This window comes from Mustela nivalis (genome assembly GCF_964662115.1).
Source record: "Mustela nivalis genome assembly, chromosome: 1".
Taxonomy (NCBI): domain Eukaryota; kingdom Metazoa; phylum Chordata; class Mammalia; order Carnivora; family Mustelidae; genus Mustela; species Mustela nivalis.
This window is the reverse complement of record NC_139020.1, coordinates 87,550,727-87,577,769: the sequence shown is the minus strand read 5'-3', so window position 1 is coordinate 87,577,769 and position 27,043 is coordinate 87,550,727. Positions and strand designations below refer to the sequence as shown.

General features: G+C 29.9%; 1 protein-coding gene across 1 annotated transcript in view; it reads left to right on the top strand.

Moving 5' to 3' along the window:
* Positions 1-27,043, top strand: part of SI (sucrase-isomaltase) — a gene marked incomplete at both ends in the record, with an annotated part of 103,707 nt that overhangs the window by 25,113 nt on the left and 51,551 nt on the right. The window contains 12 exons of the mRNA XM_082738358.1: positions 1,236-1,349; positions 6,573-6,657; positions 7,605-7,722; positions 9,105-9,276; positions 12,843-12,959; positions 14,899-15,053; positions 16,085-16,169; positions 16,949-17,005; positions 18,647-18,771; positions 20,391-20,479; positions 24,251-24,300; positions 25,026-25,196. Of these exons, the coding sequence (XP_082594484.1) occupies positions 1,236-1,349; positions 6,573-6,657; positions 7,605-7,722; positions 9,105-9,276; positions 12,843-12,959; positions 14,899-15,053; positions 16,085-16,169; positions 16,949-17,005; positions 18,647-18,771; positions 20,391-20,479; positions 24,251-24,300; positions 25,026-25,196 (1,338 nt within the window). The remainder of the gene's footprint in view (positions 1-1,235; positions 1,350-6,572; positions 6,658-7,604; positions 7,723-9,104; positions 9,277-12,842; positions 12,960-14,898; positions 15,054-16,084; positions 16,170-16,948; positions 17,006-18,646; positions 18,772-20,390; positions 20,480-24,250; positions 24,301-25,025; positions 25,197-27,043) is intronic.

Below are 27,043 nucleotides of genomic sequence, written 5' to 3'. Positions count from 1 at the left end.
AACAGATTATATCTCAAAGCATAATTTTAACCAGAATAAACATTCTTTTGTTTATTTATATATTCTTTTGTTTGTCTTATAAAATATATAAAAAACTGTAAGGTCTAGATATATTGACTTGGTAATTCCACTTCTGTAATTTAATCAAAGGAAATAAAATAAGAGATAATGTCAATTTATAAAAAAATGTTTATTATAGCATTATTTACAATAAAGAAGAATATCCTAATCACATTCTATTACATTCATTAAAGTAAAAATTTCTGATGAAAGTCTTATTCAAATAATTATGAGCTCCATCAGGAGATAAAAGCTGAATTTCTTCCTCATAATGCCTACTAATATCTCACAGAATATACTTTATTAAGACCTGCTCCATTTGATATGGGTGATCAGTTAGTCAATATGCATAATTTGTGTATAAAACAGTATGATTTATTTCAGTTCATCTGAAATTGAATTTCTCTTGCCTATCATTATTTTAAGTAATAAGTAGATAATTTGAAGAAGCACAAATCATAAAGAGACAACATAGTATGTATAGTGTTTAATAGCATGGACTCAGATATGTTATTGCTATGTTTGAATTCCTTCTGTGTCATATATTAGTGGTGTGATCCTAAATGTATTTAATTTCTCTGTTTATCACTCCTTTCATCTGTAAGGTGGGTTTAATTATAGTAAATAACTCATCTGTAAAGTGGTGATTAAAACATAATGCCTCTCTCCTACAGTTTTAGTAAAGATTAAATGAGCTAATAATCATAAAAATGCTTGGAACAAATGCCATATTCTCATTTATTAAAAAAAATAAATATACAAAGACTTTTTTACTTGAATTTCTTGGAAGCAAATGTCTTTGGAAATTAAATAGTATGCTTTCTTTTATCAAACAATGAATATATTACATAATTTTTTTTGTTTTTAACCTAAACTATTAGGATGCTGAGAAAAAAACTTAGTTGCAGTCAAAAGAGCAGCCTCTTTCCATGCTGTTGTATTTTTCGCTTTTTAAATGCTTTATGATCTCTCTCTACTTTATTGTCACTTAAATGCATTTTAAATTAGGCCTAAGATTATCATAAATATAAATGGTACATGGATCACAGGTACCTAAGGAAATTCAGTGTTGTAACTTTAATATTTTTTACTATTTTGCACTCATTAACTTTGTATTATTACTTACTTATTTTTCCTTTTTTATATGTGTATATGTGAATGATCTATTCTTTTAGGTATGGCCAGGATTAACAGTATTCCCTGATTTTACTAATCCGAACTGCATTGATTGGTGGGCAGATGAGTGCAACATTTTCTATCAAGAAGTGAAATATGATGGACTTTGGATTGTAAGTAGCTATTTTAAGAAATTTTGGAAAGTTAACAGAAATATTTTTCTATAAAATAATTGTTAATTTGACAGGGTATAGTTTGTTATGTATTGAGCGTGAAATAAAAACAAAATATTTTTCTAGAATGTATAAATTCATATCTGTTATGTTTCTGAGTTAGAAAAGAATTAAAACTAAAAACTGTAAATTGAGAGTTTTCTTCTTCAGTAACACACTGAAAAATCAATTTCATTTTGTCAATAAGGTGCTATATTTTTATGACTCATAATTTACGTTTGAAACAGTTAAGATTTGGAGATAAGTAGTGTAATTCTAAAAATATTTATTTTGGTCTACAGTATTCAAGGGATTACAGCAATATGGACTATAATAATAAGTAAGCACTCAGCCTTTAGACACCTTTTTTTTTTTTTTTGGAATTCATGGGATAGAATGAAGCAAAATTGTAATAGGCTAAGTGTATTATCACAAGATAAACAACAACAGCAACAACCAAAATCCTAGGTTTCTGGTAAAGTTATTAAAGGAAAATGCTAATGTTTAAAAGTTTCTTTGAATGAAGTTTTATCTCTATAACTATTGATTGTTTGCTTCTGGGTTTATTTTATATAATTATACTGAATGATAGTCAATGATTTAGTGCCGTGATCCCAGGATTCTGTGTTTCAGAAAAAAAAAAAAAAAAAAAGAAGAAGTCTAATAAACCTAAACACAGATATCATCAGGGTTTTTGTTCAAAGGTAATATAACTGCACAGAATTTTGGAAGGAGGTAATGGATGTACTAGGGATAGCTATACTTTTCTTTGGTTATTTGGTTATACAATATCTGTACTTTCATGAATAGCTCATTTTTATTCAATGATTATTTTTTAAATCAGTTACTTAGTTTACAAGTGGTTACTTTGCACCATCAATACATCAGGTATATTGTGGAGAATACAAAGAGGAAAATGATTTTTTCAGCTAACAACAGGGAACTGAGTTAGAGGTTAGCATAATCCTCAGAATTATTTATGATGAATAGAATAAAGATGGAGAAACTTTAGCTATTTGACACAAAATTAGTGAGATCACAATAATACCTAGCTGCTGATAGAAATAAAAAAACTGTACATTCCGTTCCTGAGGTTTTTTTCTTTTTTTAGTTTTATTTTTAATTCCAGTCCTAATTTCAACGTATTATATAAATTATTCTGTTTGGGTTTTTTGTTTGTTTGTTTTATTTTGTTATTGTTTTTGTTTTTGCTTAGGAAACAGTTTGAGTCCATTAGAGAAGAGCTACAGCATAAATGACACTTTAGGAATAGTAAAAGAGAATCTGATTGTGCTGTACATAGAGAATACTTCATTTCCTATATCCACTGAAGACACACACTCGATTCATCATCAAAGAGAGGGTGGGGATGGGACGAGGAAGAGCATCTGAGAATGGCAGAATTGTTCTCATACTAATACATAAACATTTGACTAAGCTTAAAAAACAAAACACATGGTAACCAGTATGATTTTAGGGCACACTAATCACTGAATTAATTTATATGATGTATAAGAAGTGGTTATACCACTTCCAGCTCTTACTTGAATAACTGACAAATTCTACTGCTAAATTGTGTCCTTAATTCTTTCACTTTCTTCAGATTATTTGTTCTGATAGAATGAACATACAGTAAAAAAGAATTATTATTTAACTGCTGAAATTTTATTTTTAGGTCAAATTTTAAAATAGTGTTAAAGTTTTCTTGATTTCTAATTTAAACTCCAAGATAACATTTTGAATTTAAAGTTTAAGTATTAAAATCACTTCAGAAAATGGTATGAGCTCAACAGCCATTGAAAAACAGCTTTTTGCATAGAAGCATATACTTGAATTATCTTTTTGCATACAAACATATACTTGAATTATCTTTTTTTGCATCATTCATGAGAAAATCTTCTAATACTTGAGAAAGAAGAGCCTAATGCATTTGTTATAATTAAGACTGAAGTTGTGATTTCAAAATAAAAGCATTAATCAATATTTTTAAAATTCAAAGATTTTTTTTTCTGAATAAATATACACATTGTAGTGGTCATGTTATGATTTCATTCTTAAAAATCTAATAAATGGAATTCCTCCATAAATAAACTCAGTAATTTTATATATAGTACTAGGAAACTTGAAATTCGATAAGATGTATTCCAACAATTCATATATCCAAATAACTGGGGCTTATTTGATTATATTTTCTCTACATTTTATAGGAATATTATAATAATTGAGTTATTTTAAAAATTATTTGAAAATTTTGGCTATTTTTATTTAGATTGAGTTCACATGTGGAGCCACAAAATGCCCGCAGAATTTTAAAAAATATTTTATTTATTTATTTGAGAGAGATCACAAGTAAGCAGAGAGGCAGGCAGAGAGAGATTGGGAAGCAGGCTCCTGCTAGGCAGAGAGTCCAATGCGGGGCTAGATCCCAGGATGCTGGAATCATGACCTGAGCCGAAGGCAGAGGCTTTAATCCCCTGAGCCACCCAGGCGCCCCAAGATTTTTTAAAAGTTTTTATTAGCCACCAAACATTTATATGCAATTTTCAATTGACTTTAAAGAAAACCTTCATAAATATCCCTAAAAATGCTGTTGACAATTCCTAGGAATGGTCATTACTTGATTTGGGATAATTTGAATGACACTTGAATATCTGTAGGTGTACTTTTTACTGCCAATTCATTGAGGCCTTCTTTTTATACCTTCCACTGCTTTGAATGTGCAGGTTGTAATGTTAAAAATACTAATTGAGTTTATTTTTACATGATATCGAATACATGTAGCATCACTCAAATAATGTGCGTAAATTAGAGAAAAATGTTTCCAGAATTTTCAAAAGTATATATATATATATATATATATATATATATATATATATATATATATATAAATATATATATATAATACATTAAAGGGCGCCTGGGTGGCTCAGTGGGTTAAGCCACTGCCTTCGGCTCAGGTCATGATCTCAGGGTGCTGGGATCGAGTCCCTCATCAGGGTCTCTGCTCAGCAGGGAGCCTGCTTCCCTCTCTCTCTCTCTGCCTGCCTCTCCATCTACTTGTGATTTCTCTCTGTCAAATAAATAAATAAAATCTTAAAAAAAAAAAAAAAGAAACTGCTCTTTAAAAAAAAAAAATAAATAAATAAAATACATTAAAGAGATACAAATAAATTCTATTACATTATGTGTAGTATGTTTAATATATTCATAATACAATCTTGCCAAGTTGACAGGATAACTTAAAAATAAATAATCAAATGGCAAATATTGTATTTGTTGTTAAAATCATAAAAGTTTTTATTTTTTGTCTTTAGTAGTTTAATATATTTGGTTTTTGGACAAGACTCTTTCCCTTTATATTGTGAACTAGTGAAATAATATATTTTATTTAATCTTGTTTACATGGTTGTATGTTAAAACAAATATTTTATATATATATTTTTTAAAGTTTTTATTTAAATTCTACTTAGTGAACATACAGTGTAATATTGATGATTAAACAAAAAGTTTTGATCAATTTTCATTTGAAATAAATTAATTTTTCTTTAAAAGTTATTTACTAAATTTTGTAAATATTGTCTATTTGGAGTGAATGTTGGAAGATCTTGTGAATTTTATTACAAATTTGCAAATACATTATTCAAATAGAGTAACATAAATTTCATAGTAAACATTTTCCTCTTATTTTCTCAAGAATAATTATATACAAAAGGAGTTAAACAGTTTAGAAAGAGTCTTAAATTTTAAAATAATGCAACTCAATTCCCAATTATGAATTTCAGCAGTTGAAGTTATTTTTAAATTTAATGTACCTCATGGATTTGTGAAGAAAATACACTTAAGTTCACCTAAAATTATTGGCCGTGTAAGCATAATTTCTCTTTGTATTAGTTTTACTGGATATAGGAAAACAAAATTGAATATTATATCCTCGGTAGTTTCAATAAAATAACCCAATACTTTAGAATAACTACATAATTTTTCTTCTTTATTATTATTAGGAAAATATTTGGGGAATGGAAACATTTACCTTTTAATATCTGTTACCACAATGAGAAATTTATTTTCTTCCTCCTTTAAACAACCTTAATTTTTCACATTAATTCCATATGAGCATGATGTGAATGGCAGAAGGGAAGAGTAGTAAAGAAAATATATTTCTTCTGAGGAAAATAAAATTAACAAGGAACTTGACTGAGTGTGAAGCTGTGTGAGAGCAGACTGCATATCCACACAGATGTGGAAAATACACTTCAAAGATGTGTAGGGTGCGTCTGGGTGACTCAGTGGGTTAAGCCTCTGCCTTCAGCTCAGGTCAAGATTTCAGGGACCTGGGACTGAGCCTGGCATCTGGCTCTCTGCTCAGTGGGGAGTCTGCTCCACCCCCCCTTCTCTGCCTGCCTCTCTGCCTACTTGTGATCTCTGTCAAGTAAATAAGTAAAATCTTAAAAAAAAAATATGTAGAAGTCCTTCAATGCAATTAACAGAGGAGAAGAAATTCATAATTTCTTGAGACTGTGTAGTGTGATATATGATTTTATACATTATCTGTTTTATTCAAAGGCTTTATTTAAAGTTATTTTAAATAGCTTTATTTTATAGCTTTATTTAAAACTATAAACAGAGAACTAGTATGTGACAGGACAATATTGGAGCCTCAGTTTGCATAGCAAAAAAAAAAAAAAAAAAAAAAAAAAAAAATTCTGTGAACACACTTGGCCTCCAGGAGATGTTTAGGTTACTGGTTCTTATAATGTGGTCCAGCTGCCTTAGGGTTCATTGAGATTCATTAAGGTTGTAACTATTTTCATTAGAATACTAAAATGCTATTGCCTTGTTTTACTTTCATTCTCTTCTGAGAGTGTAGGAATTGAGGAGTATGCAAAATGTGCTGTGCGTAGTAGTCAGCAAAGCACATCATAGAAATTAGATAAATGTCCACTGAGGTGAGCAAACCATGTTGAATAAATGAATGTGCTAGAAAGATGGACAATGGTGGACTCAGTGAGAAGACTGATATAACTATTTAGAGAAAACAGTTGCTTAATACTTACAATTGTTGTTTTATATGTAAAATTAAAACTAGGTAAATGAAAAACATTTTGGTTGTATACAACCCCTGAATCCCATCTAAGATACTTCTGTTATTACTTAAAGTCTGCTGTTCATATTATATCCATTCAGGACATGAATGAAGTTTCCAGCTTTATTCAAGGTTCAAAGAATGGATGTGAAAGCAACAAACTAAATTATCCACCTTTTACTCCTGGTAAATTTTATTTAGTTATTTATTTATCATTAGCTGAGAATAATTTTCCTTGTTGACTGGTAAATCTTAGCATATATTTCTAAATCACAAATTTTGATATAATCTTGAGACCCTGAAATCAATGTCTTTTTGTTTGTTTATTTTGTTTTACTTTTGGACCTGAATTTTTATACTTAAGAAAAGGAGTATGATTTTACATTTTGGTATAGCATATTGACTTTGTTTATCACTGATAAACTGCCCATGATTAAATAATTAATTAAAGGAAATGAAATTTGTTTGAAATTACAATATAAGTGATCAGATTCTTTCTGTGGGCACTATGTTGTAAGTCTATGCAGTTTTTAGAAAGAACCTAATGTGAATAGTTACATCTCACATATTCTAAAAAATGGGTTTTTCACCATTAAAAATAAGTTAAAAAAATTTAACCAAAGGAAGGGATTTGCTCTTAGGGCACTAGCAGTAAGTACATTGGAAGAAAGATGACAATAGTTATGGAAGTATCACATATGCTTGCAAATGAAAGCACAATAAAAACTTTTCTGAAAAACAGATATTTACATGGTTTGTAATTGTGAAAGATATTTATGTGTATAAGTTAAATTTTATTTAAATGAACTAAGCTATAAAGCTTTAAAGTGTGTGTATATTTATATAATGTATAATACAAATGGGTTTGCATATATCTATATATTTAAATGTATTTTTTCTATGGGTTTATTTAGTACTATAATTTGGCAGCTGAATATTTGTTAGTGTAAGTGCAAACCTTACAGTTAATCAACAGGAATAGAGGGTGGAGACCTAATTAGAACTTATCTTCAATTGTCTTTCATTTTTTTTTTCAAACTAAATCTCATCTTACATAGCACATAATTTAAGGATTATGAAGTTCACAATGGCAAAATGTGTCTTAGAATAATTTCTTATATATTTTTTCTAAGATATTCTTGACAAACTCCTGTATTCCAAAACAATTTGCATGGACACTGTGCAATACTGGGGGAAGCATTATGATGTTCACAGCCTCTATGGGTACAGCATGGCTATCGCCACAGAGAAGTAGGTGCAATTTCATTCAGAAACCTCTTTCATATTTAATGTGTAGAATATATGTTATAATTTCCTAAATAGTTAGAAAATAATGAGAATAAGAAAACAAAGAAGGATAGTATTTTCATGGTAAAAAAAAAAAAAATAGGGCATTAAAAACACCAGTACTCTTACTAATCTTCATGAATGCGGATCTTAGTTAATCAAGAACTATGTGATGTATGTGTTTAACTGTGATTCTTTTTTAATTCATAGATTTAAATTATGTTTCAAGTTTTGACTCAGTTCATTATCTCTGAATATAATGGTGTTCTAAGCATGAACTTCACAATTGGCATAGGAGAGAGGTGTTTCTAAATAAGTCTTTATTTTTCAAAATCAAAGGTTTCAATTAAAATGTAGTTTTATATGTAGTATCTACCAAAGTAATTTTTCTATGGCAGTGTGTCACTTATATATAAAAAAGAAACAAGTTTAAAAAAAAAGAAAGGGGACAATCATAACTTGATTGCCTATGATTTTCCAAGCATTATATAAAGATCTGTAATGCAATTTCCAATAAAACCCAGATCCTGGTCTCAATACATTTTAAATTTTCTCATAATTAAGTAAACATGATCAATTTTAATTCAAACCTACATTTGTCTAATCCAAAACATGCCATGTTATTATACACTTTTATACACTGTCTTCAGAGTGTTTACTTTACTTTTAAACTCAGTAGATAGTTACATCTTGAAGTGTATAAATATATAAATTCTAGAAACAAAAAGCAATACTATAGTTCAATATTGTAAAGATAATAATATAGAATAGCCACTTTAAGATAATATTATATTTTTACTAAGGTAGTCTGGATAATCTTATCTACTAAATCAAACATTTGTACTTTTCTTGAATATTTCCCATTAATGGAAAAATTATCATTAATACTTCAATACCAGTAGAGGTGAGATGAATAATACTAGTGGTTGTGGATGGTAAGCTTCAGGAAACAAACTAAAATGCCTCTCAAATATGTAACTGTTAACCCAACATCACATGCTATTATTTGAAAATACAGATATTAATAAAGTATCATCATTACTGTGCCACAAAAAGTCATACAGAGTTCAAATTCAGTTTATGAAATCTGATGTTATAGAGGGATTTCAATGAGTATAGACCATATATGTTAAAAAATAAAGGTTGAATTGATACAAAAAACATGATCATTTAATTTGATAAAGAAAACCAAAGTCTGAACCACTTCTAATAGATTTCCTTTCTCTGTTTGATTGCAATATTTACACAAATAAATATTGACAGATAAATAAAAATTGGTATGGAAGATTGATAAAATATTTATTTTTATATAAAAATAAATCTTATTAATTTACTTTTATTTTTAGAGCCATAGAAAAAGTTTTTCCCAATAAGAGAAGCTTTATTCTCACCCGGTCAACTTTTGCTGGATCTGGACGTTATGCTGCACATTGGTTAGGAGATAATACTGCTTCATGGGAACAAATGAAATGGTCTATTGCAGGAATGCTGGAGTTCAACCTGTTTGGAATACCATTGGTAAGGAATTTCATACAGTGTTATTTATAAAATATATGAATTACTCTTACTTTTGTAATATTATTGTCTTAATGATTTTCAATATAATGGCTAAGGTATATTGCAGGAAAAGTTCAATCCTTATTTTTAGGGAATTTATAAGAAAAATTAGAATTAGAAAGTAGAAAAAATTAGAATTTATAAGAAAAATAAAAAAAATTAGAATTTATACGAAAAAATTAGAATTATAAGAAAATGTCTATAATATTCAAGCCATTAAAATGAGAAAACAGAATAAATAAATTTCAAGTAAATCAAAAAAATACATATAAGAAATATCAATATAAACAGAGCATAGGAAAAAGCTTCCAAATATATAATGTACCAGATAAGATGGTAGGGAAAAATCCAAATACATTAGTAAAAAAAGTAAATGTCAAATGTCTAAATATATTTAAAATACTAGATTGTCAGTTTACGTTAAAAAACAATAAAGCTATTTCCTCTATTTAAAAGATAGTAAAATAAAATAAAAGATAAAAAATAAAGAGGAAGTCTCAAGATTTTAAGAAGAGAAAAAATGTATGCTAGGCAACTCTAAATATAAAAAATCTGATATTTCTAAATCAAGCAAAAAAAGTATGCCATGTTGATATTCAACACCAAAGAAGGCCACTACATAAAAAGAAATAATTTAAAATGTGTCAGGAAATTACAATGATCACTTATTCTTTCTTTCGTATACACAAAACAAAAGGAAAACCAAAAACCAACCAAATAAAAACCACAACAAAAACTTCACACACCCACACCCCCCCCCATACAGACTCTTGACTTTGGAAATTAAAAAACACATTATCAAATGATTTGTGAGTCAAAAAATAAACTGAATGGAAATGGAGAGGGGGAAAATCCTTGGAATTGAATGCTCACAATTATGCTTCATATCAAAAATGTGGGATATCTGCTTAGATTAAAAACAAAGATATGCTGAATATTAATGAGTAAAGTGAATTAATTAAGAACATGGAAAAAAGAAAAACAGAATAAACCTAAAGAAAGAAATAGGCAATTAAAATAAGACAAGAGATTAAGGCAATGAAAACAAAGTTTCTAGAGAAAAATTAACAAAATGAAATTACAAAGGCGATTTTGAAAATATGAATAAAATAGAGCATTTTCAGTAGTTTTGTCTGAAAAAGAAGAAAAAAATAAGCAATCTTATAATGTATTTTAAGATAAGGTGTTATTTATTATAGCAAGTAATTAATATAAAATATCCAGGAGTAAATATTAAAACTAAATGTAAGATTTTTTTAAAGAAAATTTTAAATAACTAAATAAATATATGTCATGTTCATAGATAATAAGACTTAGCATATTATAAATACACATTCTCCCCAAATTATATCCAGGTTTAGTGATATTCCAGTTTAAACTATAAAGTGAATTTGGGGAGCATCAAAGATTCCCTAAACTTCATTTGGAAGACAATGCAAGTACAAAAGAGCATAAGGATTTACCCTGTCCGATAAAGTAGTAATAAACACAATGATATTTGTCTCTGTATATTCAAATAGAATAATATGGCAAAATAAGATACAGGCCCATGCATTAATGAAATACAATCACTGATAGCACTATCACTATAGATTATTGAGGATGTATCAAATATTCATATGAAAAATTGATTATCCATTTAAAAAGAAATGAGTCCATGCCTCATGCCTTACACAAAAATCAGTCTCAGATGGATTAAAGACTTATGTGTGGAAAGTAAACCTTAGATATATTAGAAGAAAATATAAATAATTCTGTGATGTTAGGTTAGGGGAATAATTTCTTAAACAGATCACAGAAGGCACAAATAAGGGGGTTTGGGAGAAGGGGGTGGGATTATGGACATTGGGGAGGGTATGTGCTTTGGTGAGTGCTGTGAAGTGTGTAAACCTGGTGATTCACAGACCTGTACCCCTGGGGATAAAAATATATGTTTATAAAAAATAAAAAATTAAACATGCATAAATAAATAAATAAATAAATAAATAAATAAAAAGGAAACATAAATTTGACTACAAGAAAGTGAAAAAAAATTGTTCAGTGAGTGCTGTGAAGTGTGTAAACCTGGTGATTCACAGACCTGTACCCCTGGGGATAAAAATATATGTTTATAAAAAATAAAAAATTAAAATATATATGGAAAAAAAATAATAAAAGAAAAATATATTACAAAAAAAAAAAAAGACTATTTTGGGGGCACCTGGGTGGCTGAGGGTTTAGAGCTTCTGCCTTCAGCTCAGGTCATGATCCCAGGGTCCTGGAATAGAGCCACGCATCAGGCATCAGGCTCTTTGCTCAGCAGGAAGCCTGTCTCCCCCCAGCCCGGCTCTCTGCCTACTTGTGATCTCTGTCAAATAAATAAATAAAATCTTTTATAAAGTTATTTTAAATAGACATTAAATAAATAATACTCAATTTAAAATACCTACTAGAAATCTGTAGAAGGTAAAAACAATAGAAAATTAGGAAAGGATATAAATAGGTAATTCTGTAGGAAGAGAAACCCATATGGACTCAGTAAAAATATGAAAAAGTTCTCAACTTCCATAGTAATCAGAGAAATGCAAGTAAAACTTTGGTGAAAAAATATTTTTTAAAGTCTAAAAATAACAGTAATTGGGAAGAAACGGAATAATGGAATTTTTCATTGTGTTTACAAATGGTTACAACCAGTTTTGATTAAACAATGCGTATTTACAATAAGCCAATAAAATAATCTTGAAAATATTTATATATATATAATACCATAGAAGAATAGTTAAGTTTTTTTAATATTCATAAAGAAACCTATATATAAAACTTAACAAGAGCATTTTTCATAGTTATGAGATCCTATATTATAGAGAATTAGAACTAAATGTTTACATTTAACACAAGTGAATCTCACAAAAATAATGTTTTGAGAAAAAAATGAAATGCTGTGTCATTCAAATATGCCATTTACATAAAGTTAATAAATATATAATATGATACTATATATTGTTTATGGGTACTTATATACTATTTAGAAAAAAACGAAATGTTTGTAAAAATGTAAATGAATATAAACATACCAAATTAAGAATAGTAGTTTTTTTTTGGAGGGTTCCTGAAGGAAGAGGAATGAAATTTTATATGACTACATGTTAGGCAACATTTTTTACTCTTTTATTATTATAGTAATATATTATAAAAAAAATAAAATCATGGGGGTGGGTTTTCGATTAAGAAATAACACATTTTAATAATATAATTTCACATTGTATATTGAGTTAACAATGATTAGATCAAATGAAGAAAGTAAATACATAAGACTAACAAGTATAAAGAGGCAATGAAAAAAAGTGTAAAATAATATAAAAAAAGTGTAAAATAATTCCATAGCAAAAATGGAAAATATAAAACTATGTTAAGGAAGAATACATGAAGATAGTCAAACAAAAAGATTCCTAAATAATGTAAATTAATCTGTTGAGGCATAAAATGTGATGCTCTGGGCAAATTTGAGTCTCTTTACACTATGAATAATAGATATATTTGTTACTTAGGTTGGAGCGGACATCTGTGGGTTTGTGGCTAATACCACAGAAGAGCTTTGCAGAAGGTGGATGCAACTGGGGGCATTTTATCCATTTTCCAGGAACCATAATGGTGATATATATGAGGTAAATGCTTCTTGTTCTCCATGTTTTTAAATAAGACCTAATTCTAGTTTTAACAATGTACTTAAATTTATATCCATAGAAGATATAGTCTGAAAGTTTGCAGCATAAAGAAGAGTTAGAAGTCCTCTTCTCAAGGTGTATATTTTATGTATTAAAAAATGGTGAAATAAGGAAATCATGAAAGGTAATGAGGTCGCACCATAAATATTTTATTTAAGCCTAAAGCATATACATGTGTGCTACATCACTTTAAAATAATTTAATATTAAAATTAAGCCAAAACTTTTTGAGTCCGGATTCTAACAATGTAAGTTCCAAGTAACTTTCATAAAAAATATAACGTAATATTAAGGATTTCCAGCTTTTGTTCTGTTAAAGAGACACAAGAAATTAAAGAGATTTAAAAAGTAGTTTGAGTCCAGAATCTTTGTCTAATAAGTAAAACTGAACAGATAGGTTGGGGAAAATTAAACTAACATGTATCTGAACTAGTGGGAGCAGAAGTATAAGGACATTCTGAGCGGTTCTAATACCCCTATGAATTCGGCATGTTCTGGGCTCTCAGAGACATATTTCTCAGAGGAAATGAGAAAATTAGGTGAAACCATTAAATCAATTAAGTGCATGTTGGTTGAGAAATTATTCACTGTTCACACACTGCTTACATATAAAGCCATTAATTCTGTTTGAGAAGAGTTTTGATGAAACAATGGGCAGAGCTCTGCCTGGAAGGAAGCATGACAGAACAGTAGTAAAAGGTATAAATTGGGGATTAGTTATTTCCTAATCCACCTGAATGATGCTTTCAAGAAATTTGTGCTCATGGAAGATGCTGATATGAATTAGATTACACTGTGTGTTCATTTCTGTCTCCCAAAAGCAGATGTCAAGACAAATATGTTAGAAATTTATTGGTGAAATACTTGTGAAAGGATAAAGGGGAGGGAGCAGGAAAAAATGAAGCAAGCCTTCATATCATAATCTGGATCTGGTGAAGATGGAGGCAAGGAAGGGGGGTTTTTAAGGAGAGTAACATACTGCAGCCCAATTCTAAGGGTTTTCACTCAGCGGTGGTGAGTCCTCAAGGCAAAGTTGAGCATTGGAAATGTCCTGTATATTTCAGGAATGGGCCTGAATAGTACCCCCACCATGCTCATTGATTAGCTACGGGCAACCAAAGGGAAATATCTTCAGGATAAAATGATGATGAATCCAGGGAGGCAGTAGATGGTACCTTTAGTTAATTTTGCTACCCATTGCGGGAGATCCACTGATCCAGCTTGGGCTCAGCAGGAAGGCTGTCCCTCAAGTTACAAGCCTCCGTGCTGGCCAGGCAGCATGTTCCCTGTATCTCTGGGCCAGTACACTATGTATCTGGGATTTTTCTTCTAATGGCAACAACAGAGCACAAGGCAGCAAGTCCTCAGGCAATCACATTTTAAGCCTTTACATGAATGTGTCACATGTACTAAGATTTCCCTGCCCAGAGTCTATCACTCACTTGAGCACAAAGTTAAGAGGTGGGGAAGTACACTCCACCTTTAGTGGTAGCAACTGCAGAATTACACAGTGAAGGTTGTGTGTACAAGGGAACATGAATATTGGAGGCAATAATTCAATCTACCACAAGTAATATAGGTAAAAAATTCTTTGTTAAAATATATTTTCATCTCTAACTATATATAACTATATTAAATGAAAAATGTAAAATGTAAAAGAAAAATGTCTAGTATAAAATAGTTTAATTAAAAATATATCTAAATGAAAACATAAAAAATAAAAATACTTATATACTTTGGTGAAGAAAGTGTAACAATTTCAAATTTTTATAAACAAGCTAAAATATGTGATTTGCTTTTCAAGTAGATTAAATGCATCTCCTTCAATTTTCATTCATTATTTTAGCTTTTTTATTTCAATGTATCTTTTTATTCCATAGCATCAGGATCCAGCATTTTTTGGGCAGAATTCTCTTTTGGTTAATTCATCAAGGCATTATTTGAATATTCGCTATACATTATTACCTTTCCTCTATACTCTGTTTTACAAAGCCCATATGTTTGGAGAAACTGTAGCAAGGCCAGTTCTTCATGAGTGAGTACCATGCTGAAGAATTTTAATTTTTCGGGGCGCCTGGGTAGCTCAATGGGTTAAGCCGCTGCCTTCGGCTCAGGTCATAATCTCGGGGTCCTGGGATCAAGTCCCGCATTGGGCTCTCTGCTCAGCGGGGAGCCTGCTTCCCTCTCTCTCTCTCTGCCTGCCTCTCCGACTACTTGTGATTTCTCTCTGTCAAATAAATAAATAAAATCTTTAAAAAAAAAAAGAATTATAATTTTTCAAACTATTTTCAGATATATATATTGAAAAATTAATGGAGAGTAATTATGATGTCAAATGATTTATATAAAGCATTTGGTGAACTATGGAATGATAGCAGTAAATAAATCTAATTAATTTAATGATTGGACAAGATTGAACTAGAAATGTGGGAATTGAATAGAACATAGGCTGTATTAGGGAAATTATATTAGTAAGATTAAACACGCAGTTATTGAAGACATGTTACATATGTATTGTCAAAATCATCTAGCTGTAGATCAAGTATGGTATTGTAACAGAGCAATTAATTATGTCTGCCTTTGTATATCTTGAGCAAAGCAGGACCTTTCCGCAAGAAATGACTGAAGACCCTTTTAAATCAGGTTAAAACAGGAATTTATAATGAAAAATTTAAAGGGAAGAAAGTAGAATATGAAAGATTTCTGGTACTTTACAAATTTATCTTAGAGAAATTGTATTAAACTGAATACTTATTTATTATGAATAATAAGTAACCTTATCATCTCTGATAAATTTTTTTGAGCCCAGTTGAACTAATTTCCTCCCCCTTTCCCTCCTTTTTTCTCTCTCTCCCTTCCTTCCTTCCTTTCTTTTTTCTTGAGTGTCAGATGAACTATAAGGATATAAGAACCATAGATTCAAAATGAGATGTGAAACAAGTAAAATTAAAAATAATAATCATCCCGATGAAAAAACTGAAATGATAAACCAAACAGAGAATTTGGGTAAACTTATTTTTATCTTTATATTGCAAATTGTCATTACAAAGCAAATTGTCATTTTAGGTTTTATGAGGATATGAATACCTGGAGTGAGGACACTCAGTTCTTATGGGGTCCCGCATTACTTATTACTCCCATCTTGAAAGAGGTAGGTTTTACAATTTTAATTAATTTATTGCTTTTAAAGGATACCTTGTAACCAAATTCCCCCAAAATTATAAAAAATGACTTAGTAATAAATGTTACTCTACCTGACTGTTTCAAACTGATAATGTTGAATTCTAAAATGAAGAAGAAATTCTGAAAAATTATAAAAATGTTAAGTAGATATATGTTTTTCAAATATATAATATGTAACTGCAGAGAAGAAAAGTATGTAAAATTAATATTCTTCTAAAAAAGAAAGCTTTATTTGTGGAGCCAAAATCAATCTTGTAGTAATAACAATGAATTCTCATTTTATTAGACATAGACATATGTCAATAGACATTGAAGTTTTGTTAAATTGTAAATAAAGAGGAACTGGAAAGCCAGATGATCATATGAAAATATTAAATATTAAGTACTAAAAATATAGTAGAGTGAGACTTTTGGGTTTTACCTATTATTTAGAAGTCTCTAAAGCCCATGGAAATATACAGAAATGAATGTGTATACATTTGCAATTACCATGTAGATTATAACAATACAAATGCTTTTTTTTATTTGCTACTTAAATTAATTTCAACTTCACTTTTGATGTGATTTATATTATTATATAAAACTAGTAAAATAACCTGATTATTATTTATAGGAAATACTGTAGTGGAAGAGTACAAAGGAAGCTTTTTTCTTAACTGTTAAAACCCAACTTACTATTTGATATGAGACTTTTCTGATAAGTATTAAAGAAATAAAAAGTGTATAAATGATCTTGCTTTATTTTAGGGAGCAGATACAGTGAGTGCATACATCCCTAATGCTACTTGGTATGATTATGAAACTGTAAGTAACCTTAATATAGTAATTGACAAGCATTATACTGTCACACATCTCTATGTGGAAACTTAATTCCCAACAAATAGCATATCTGTTTTTAGCATTTTTGTTATCATTATAAAAAAAAGAATAATTCCAATTTGAATAATCTGCAAAATTTGTGCAGGTATACATGTTTTGTTGCATATGAGCAAGTATATGTTTCTTGCATGTGATTAATATAAAATTACATTCTTTAGTAAAAAGAGTTATATTATTCATTTTTAAATTGTGGAAATTATACTCAGGAGTGATTTTAGGAAGGAGTGGTGACTTATTTTGATGTTTTTCCTACTTTATATATTTATCTTTTTGGCAGAATAATTGAGTATTGAGCTAATGGTAACCAATTTTTTTTTTTAATATATGGCACATTCAAATGTTTGGGAAAGATTTTCATTTCAACATTGAAAAGGCAACATTTTAATATTCATATGCAACATATTTTTTAATTGATTAAGACCTTTGAGTATTTATTTTGAAAGGCATTATTTTGCATATCACTTATATTTTTATAGAAACTATGATTTTTATTTTATTTTATTTTTATTTTTAAAAAATATTTTATTTTGGCACCTGGATCAGTCATTAAGCATCTGCCTTCAGTACAGGTCATGATCCCAGAATCCTGGGATCAAGCCCACATCCACTTCCTAGCTCCATAGAAAGTCTGCTTCTCCTTATCCCACTCTCCCTGCTTGTATTCCCTCTCTTGCTGTGTTTCTCTTTGTCAAACAAATAAATAAAATATTTTAAGAAACATTTTTAAATTTAAAAATTAAATTAAATTAAATTAAATTTTAAATTAAATTTAAATTAAGTTTGAATAAAACTAAATTAAAATATAATATATTTTTAAAAATATTTTATTTATTTATTTGAGAGAGAAAATGAGGGAGAGAGAGAAAGCAGGAGTAGGGAGAGAGGCAGAGGGAGAGGGAGAAGTAGACTCCCAGCTGAGCAGGGATGCCAACTCAGGCCTTGATTCTGGGACCCTGAGATCATGACCTGAGCCAGAGGCAGATGCTTAACCCTCTGAGCCACCCAAATGCCCTGAATGATTTTTTTAAAAGCTTTTTAAATGGGTGCCTGGGTGGCTCAGTGGGTTAAAGCCTCTGCCTTCAGCCCAGGTCATGATCCCAGGGTCCTGGGATCCAGCTCCACATTGAGCTCCAGATCGGGCTCTCTGCTCAGCAGGGAGCCCGCTTCCTCCTCTCTCTCTCTCCACCTGCCTCTTTGACTACTTGTGATCTGTCAAATAAATAAATAAAATCTTTAAAAGCTTTTTAAAGATACACTTAATTTTAAACCAAAACAAAGAATAAAAACAGTACTTATTAAGAATGTTAATTATTGTAAAGAGGAAGTTGATTTGTCTAAATTGATTTTTAATTTTTTTGAAAAAGTGAATCTATTTTTCTCCTGCTTTGTTCAGTAAACTGAAAAATAAGGATTTTTTCAAAGCTAGAAAAGAGTATATAAATATTCATTTAGATGACATGAATTTCTCACAGTAAAAATTATTTCTATGTGTAAAATTGAATTCTTGTGAAATGGGATTAATGTCTTCACTAATATTAAAAAATCTTTTTAACTTCCAAATATTAGGGTGCAAAGAGGCCGTGGAGAAAACAACAAGTTAATATGTACCTTCCAGGAGACAAAATAGGATTACATCTTAGAGGAGGTTATATTATCCCCATTCAACAACCTGCTGTAACTACAACTGCAAGGTAAAATGAAAAATCATTAACTGAAATCTGAAATATAATTCAAGTTTTAATTAATATTTTATTGAGAATCAAATATTACTGTTTAGTTTTTTCACCAAAAGATATTTGATGTATGAAGGGGATTCTTAAATATAATCATGTATAAAAAGATTCAAATTATATAGCATTACTACAAATTCTTTTATTTAAAAAATGAAAGTAATTAGATCATAATTTTTTGTATGCCAAAGAAGTGCTGATATTCTCTATTGGATATGTATAATTAAAGTTAGTTGCTCATTCTTAATAAAAATATGAAAAAGTAAAGTAAGTTACGTAATTGTTGATAGTGTCAGTTATATACTTGGATTATCAATACATAAATGTCACAATGTTTTTCTTTCTGCTAAAATGTTTTACTTTAAATGATAACTGAAGTGGATAATTCTGTTTAGGGAAAGAATGAGACAGAAACTAAATTGTTCAGTAGGAATAACTTGCAGAAATATTTAGGAGAAAAGAAGAAACTTGAAAATTCTTGTGCTCCATCTTGCAGCATTCATTCTGGATACAAGAGCACAGAAGGGGTTATACTGAATGCACAAATTCCCCCATATTCTGTTAACACCCCAAGGGATAGTTGCATTCTATTTCTTATCCTGCTGTGTTTTCTTTGTAACATTAAGAATATCTGGAATTATATTGTATACTTTATTGTGTATGTAATGTGTCCTCTCCCTTTATAAACTCCATTAAAGGAGAGACTTGGCTTTTGCCTGCTGTACTCCCCAGGCCAATAGTAAATGTCCGGCCCATGATATGCTCTCTATTTTCACTAAATATTTATTGAAGGAACAAATACATGAGTGAATGAATGTGTGCTAGTATCTTCATTATTTTCTTTGCTTATTTTCAGACTGTAACTGTTCCGTGACTGCGTTCTCCAAAAAATTAGTTATATTCTAGAGCTGTATTGAACCAGAGAAGCATATACTTTGGTGAGCAGGCAAAATGGAATATATTCTATATAGAGAAGTTGCCTGGACTCAACTGCTCTATAGAGAATGTATTCTATATAGAGAGAATATATTCTATATATCTGCCTTAGGCTCTTTCTAAAACCTACAGGGACAGAGAAATAAAATTGTATTCATCATGTCTCATTTCTCATAATAGAATTAGCCTCATCTGTAAGGTTAATAAATATTCTACTAAGCAATAAAATGTGTTTATATTGTACCTTTCTTTATTATGTATATAAGATGTAGCCTTGATAAATTGCAAGGTAGAGTTAATTGAAATGTGCAAATATATGTTAAATGTATTCTGCATTCATAAAGTATATTTAATTTTTCTTGCTTGAAGAATCATTATACTATTTAAATTTTGTTGGTATCTTGCCTCCAAGAAGTTCCACATTATATTTATTAAATTTATTTCTTTCATTTATTTTATAAGTATATAAATTATTTCTCTCATGGAAAAATAATAAATACAGACATGAATTTAATGGATATCAATATTTTCACATGAATGCAGAACATCTACAGATCTGCTGGGTTGAAATTGACTTATTTGTAAGATATTTTATTATTATAAATTTATTTTGAATTACATATACACCCAAACTTATTTAACAGCCGAAAGAACCCTCTAGGACTTATAGTTGCATTAGATGAAGATAATACAGCAAAAGGAGATTTTTTCTGGGATGATGGAGAAACGAAAAGTAAGTTTCAATGTGATAGACTTTTAAAAGGTTCATTTTGATGTTGGGACAATTTGCCTTTTTATTGATATAAGATTGCATCTATTTAAAAAAAGGTCATAAGTTTTATTTTTTAATTCCTGTTTTTATCTACCTTAAGGTATTAGGTTACTTTGTGAAATTAAAATCATTATTTAAATTATAAACATTGAAAGACAGTATTTTTGTTGGTTCTTTGTAAAAGTTTTTGACCTGTATAGATATCTTTATTAGATATTTTTAATTAGAGTATTTAATAAATTCACAAATATGCAAATTTTATCATATTTTCAACTCTCTTAAGTGATTGTAGTAGTTAAAAACTAAAATTTTATTACTGTTAAAAAACCCCTAGCATTTAAAATTTTGTTTAATTAATGTTAAAATAATTAAATTATTATATACTTTAATTAATAGTGTATTTAATTTTATTTCATAAGCCCCAAATTTGAGGATTCAGTACCCAGGAGAATAAAAAATGAGCCATTTTTTCTAATATGTAATTATGCCATACTAAATTTATCCGTTTAGATTTAGTTAATTATAATTACCCTCATAAATTTGTTAGGTTTTTTTTTAATCCTGTTTTTATTTTAATAGAAGATTCTTAGGTGGAGCGCCTGGGTGGCTCAGTGGGTTAAAGCCTCTGCCTTGGGCTCAGGTCATGATGAATCGAGCCCCGCATCTGGCTCTCTGCTTGGCGGGAAGCCTGCTTCCTCTTCTCTCTGCCTGCTTCTCTGCCTACTTGTGATCTCTGTCTGTCAAATAAATAAATAAAACCTTTAAAAAAATAAATAAAGAAGATTCTTAGGTATTTGTTTTGTATTTGTATGTACAAAAAATATAGGTTAGTTTATATTTTAGCTCATATTTCTCAGATGTACTAAAGAATATCCCATATGTCTTTGTATGTGTATGGAACATCTAAGTATCTCTAACCTCACTTCAAGAAATAGTCTATGCATTGGTGTGCCCTCGAATAATTTGAAAATATGGAAACTATTAAAAAGTTCATGTTTTTTAAAACTTATTTATGAAAATATAGATCACCATGATATATCTGCTTCACCTACAGTCTTCCCTTGTCAATTGATTTCATCTCTCCAAAATGCCAAAAACTTTAGTTGGCCATTTTTTCTCATAGCCTAGGAATTTCTCTTAGTTCTACCTTCACCTGGATTCTCTTGTCAGTTCCATCACTGTCATTACTATCTTTCATTTTAATCCTTATAATAGCTCCTTGACTGGTCCGTCTGCCGTTCTTGTTGAACCCCTTTTACATTCTATTTACAATCCAGTAGGTGCAGTAATCCTTTTATTATTTATTTATTGTAAAATTTATTTATTTTTATTAATATATAATGTATTATTTGTTTCAGGGGTTCTGGTTTGTGATTCATCAGTCTTACACAGTTCCCAACACTCACCATAGTACATACTGTCCCCAGTGTCCATCACACAGCCACCCATCCACTTCAGCAACCCTCAGTTTGTTTCCTGGCATTAAGTTATCTTATTGTTTGTCTCCCTCTCTGCTTTTGTCTTATTTCATTTAGTAATCCTTTTAAAATATGATTCAAATCACCACACTTCTGCTTGAAACCTTCTAATTATTTTCCATTTTATTCAGTTAGAAGTCATAGTCTTTACCAGGACCTAGACCACTCACCATGATCTGTATTTTTGCATGTATGTGTGCACACACACACTTATCCACTACTGCTTTCCTTTTCTCATTTTACTCTAACACAAACCTTCTTGCTCTGTTTCAAGAACCTTAGAACCTGGGGCACCTGAGTGGCTCGGTGGGTTAAGCCGCTGCCTTCGGCTCAGGTCATGATCTCAGGGTCCTGGGATCGAGTCCCGCATCGGGCTCTCTGCTCAGCAGAGAGCTTCCCTCTCTCTCTCTCTCTCTCTCTGCCTATCTCTCCATCTACTTATGATTTCTCTCTGTCAAATAAATAAATAAAATCTTTAAAAAAAAAAAAAAAAAAAAAGAACCTTAGAACCTGAGCATACTGGGGTGAGTTTTTCCATGAGAATATGTTCCAAACATTTACCACACAGGTTCCTTAAGATTGGATCCTGCTGAGTTACATTATTTGTGATCATCAATTAAAGAATGCTTTTGAGGGGCGCCTGGGTGGCTCAGTGGGTTAAAGCCTCTGCCTTCAGCTCAGGTCATGATCCCAGGGTCCTGGGATCGAGCCCCGCATCGGGCTCTCTGCTCCGCAGGGAGCCTGCTTCCTCCCCTCTCTCTCTGCCTGCCTCTCTGCCTGCTTGTGATCTCTGTCTGTCAAATAAATAAATAAAATCTTCAAAAAAAAAAAAAAAAAAGAATGCTGTTGAGATCATACCTGCATTGATAGCATGTGGGGTTTGATTTTAAGGTTATTCTTATTTTTCAAATTATATAAATATAACCAAATATATTTCTTTCTATATAAAAATACATATTGATAATTTACTTTTATCTAGGAAGTTGTTTAAAAATATGGAGATATGATTAATCAGTTATCAAATATGGTAGTTCCATAGTTATGTGCTTTGAAAAGTTAAAATCAAAATTTTCTAAACAATCAATCTGTAAGTAAACAAATGAACAGTAAAATGACCTTCAATTCATGGTATGATTTTTATTTCATTAATTAGGATTAAAATTTTAGGCAAATTAATATTGTTGAAAATATATATAAATTCTCATATTCCTTTTACTTTTTTCACTGTCTTTCAAATTATTTTAGCCATAATCTTCAGTTTCTCTGTTAAAGAAACATGTTAATAAAAAGTTCTCTTACATAGATAGTGTAGAAAATCATTGTCTTCTTCCACTTTCCTTCTTAAAGTTTATTTCTGTCTTTAACATATCTCCAGGTTCACCTTATTTCCTCAAACAATGAAAAAAATTAAAGGTGCAAAATAAAAATTGTGATGAGCCATATCTTCCAAAGATAAACTTAATGTTACATGGTTTACTAGAAAGAGATAAAATATCTTTCAATAATAAATTTACAATTATGTACATTTTATTGTAAGGTTTTTTCACTTAATTTCCAGGAATATTTAATCCATCTTTGAAAAATTAAACTAGGCACATATGTATTCATTACCTTTACTTACTGGGATAATAAACTATTAAAATTCTTTTGCATATAAGTTTTAAAGACTTTAATTTGAAAAGATAAACTTTTTAATTTGCTTCATAAATAAACAATATTTTTTAAAATAATTTTTAAGGGGTGACTGGGTGACTCAATGGGTTAAGCCTCTGCCTTCGGCTCAGGTCATGATCTCAGGGTCTTGGAATCGAGTCCTGCATCACACTATCTGCTCAGCAGGGAGTCTGCTTCCCCTTATCTCTCTTCTTGCCTCTCTGCCTACCTGTGATCTATATCAAATAAATAAATAAATAAAATTTAAAATAATTTTTTAAAAATATTTATTTATTTATTAGAAAGAGAGAGACTACATGCGAGTATGTGCAAGCAGGGGGAAGGGCAGAAGAAGAGGGAGGAGAGAAGTGGACTCCCCACTGAGCACAGAGCCTGACCTAGGGCTCAATCTCAGGACCCCGAGATCATGACCTGAGCTGAAGCCAAGAGCAGGATGCTTAACCAACTGAGTCACTCAGGCGCCCATTAACAGTACCTTTTATTTTAAATTTCTTAAGAGTTGTAGAACTATAAAAATAGAGAAATTAGCAATAAAGAATTATATTTTGATCTGATAACTCTGTATTTTCCCCCATTTTAGATACCATACAAAATGGCAACTACATTTTATATACTTTTTCAGTTTCTAATGTAAGTATTCTCTTTGCACACACAGCTGAACATATATCTTGCTAATGTCTGTGTTATGTCTTTATCATAGATTTATTTTGGAAGGATGCTTACATTTACCTTCAGATTTCAACAGAAAGAAATTAAATAAATTGTTAAATTTTAAAATTTAAGTTGTTAAATTATAAATACATGGTTATCTTAAATTTTCATATTTAAATGTAATGGATAAGTTTGTGATGATGAAATTGATGTACAGAAATCTTCAAACATCTTAAATGGGTATGTCTGGTTTAAGCAGCAGGATCTAGGAAAATAATGTCAACATATTTGAAAATCTATATCAGTCACAACAATAATTGTTATGGATTTTGAGTGAGGATGAAAAATCTATACATAAGGCTAAATTTCAATAATTAATAGCAATAGTTTTTGTAGATGTTGGATTTCTTCATATATTCTTTGTTGCCAAAACTCTTATTCCTCATCATCATTAATACTAGAATGAGAAGAGATATATATGAGTTGCATCATGGGTAATTCAGGTTATCTCTGAAAATAAATTTTATGACATGTACACAAAAAAATGAAGAGTCGTTAATGAGTATATTATATATGTTACTTGGATTTGGAGAACTGGTGGGAATGGAGAAATAGTGATTGGTTCTTTGTTTCATACTTGTATTATTTCAGGTTTTATCCATTGACCTTCTACTTAATATATACTATTATATACTTCTTTTCAGAACAAATTAGATATTTTATGCACACATTCATCATACCAGGAAGGAACCACTTTAGCTTTTGAGACTATAAAAATCCTTGGTTTGACAGACTCTGTTACACAAGTTACAGTGGTGGAAGATAATCAGCCAATAAAAGATCACTACAATTTTACTTACACTGCTTCTGACCAGGTAAATTAAAAATTCAAAAATATTTTAGCTGTCATATATTCTCACATTTAACATTATGTAACCATTCAGTCTCTGGTTTTGTGACATTTTTTCTTCATATTACTTCTTTTTTTTCTCCTTTTGCTATTAATATTCTATTTTAGGTAATTCCTATTTCAGATATCAACATTAAAAGGACTCTTTGTTACTTCTCTTTATTTCATTTTATCTTGGATATCACTTATATACATCTTATTAATATTTTTATGGCATTTCCTACCCTGAACTTGAACTTACTCACCTGTTACATATAATAAAGGTTCTAAATTCTTTAGTTCTTGTTTAAGATATATATATATGTATATATCTTATCCCTTTCTTCACTCATTCCCTCTGCTTCTCCTTTCAAGAACTATCACTATCCTTGATATATCTTGTCTTTTTTTTTTTTTTTTGAAATTTTGTTTACACTCTTTGCTTCTAAGGCAATTATAATTTTTGTCTCTTTTAAGATGTGTTCCCGAGAGGCATCTGGCTGTAGGATCCTTGGTCTCAGGGTTGTAGTTTGAGCCCCATGTTGGGTATAGAGATTACTGAAAAATAAAATCTCAAGATGTGTACTACGGAGGAAAAAGGAGTCTTAGGATAGGACTTGAATTTCAGCCTTGCAATGTGTACATTTAAACATATCAAATTAATTTATTATATCAATTTCCTTATCTATAAAATATAACACTTAAATTTTTGCTTTGGGTAATAAATTACTGTACTTAAAATATAGATCATAATAATTTAAAGCATTGAAATTATTTTTATTTACTTTTTTCCCACCATTTATATATACCCTAAATTGGTAACATCAGTATAAATTCTCAATTACTTGAGATATAGAATATTCCTTTAGAGGTTTTTTTTTTTTTTTCTAATTCCTAAGCCTCTGGCCCAGAGTTCTTCACTTCACAATTTTTATAACAATATGTATTGGCTAATTATTTTTATTTAGTAAATATACTATAATTTTGTATATTCCTGGGGCTATAATAATTAATTAATATAAATTAAATAATGCAGGCTTGTTGAGAACTTTATGACTCTAACAGAAATTGCCACAAGAGTATAAAACAAAAATAATTTTATTTGTTTTTTGCAATTTTAACTTATTTCTGTGTTTGTATTTATGCTTATGTAAGATTTACACAGACTCTAATAGACACACTTTCTTAATTATGCTATGCTTAGACTGATCTTTATATGAATTTTCAGTCCTGCATGTAGAGGTATGAAAGTAAGTTGATATCAAAAAGTAAGCTAATGAAGATAGAAGTCTGGGATAAATTTTGCCTATAGTATTCTCAAGGTATATAGACAACAAACTTAACTTTGGCAATATCCAAATAATAAAAATCATTATATGTTAGAACATATATATGTGTGTGCATATATATATGTGTGTGTGTGTGTGTGTGTGTGTGTATACACAGTGTGTATACACAGTGTGTATACACACACACACACACACACACACATCACGCCATGTTTTGCATCATACCATATTATCTCCTCACTAGTCCCTCGAAGATTGTAAGCAGTGTCTCAAATTAGAGACAGAATTGAAGAAATAGGTATTTCCCACTTCTGACTTTCGGGTTTTCTATATAAACCTGTCTCTATTATCCCTCCCTTGAGGGAACTAATATTTATTTCACACCTAATCTGCCCTAGGCATTGTGTTAAGTGCTTTAAATTTCATTTGTCATTCTTCCTGTATAGCAACCCCTTGTAGTAGAAGCAATCATCCCCATTTCACAGGGGGAGGAAATGGAAGATAATAAAGGATAGGCAATTGTCCCAAAGAAGCATAAGCATTA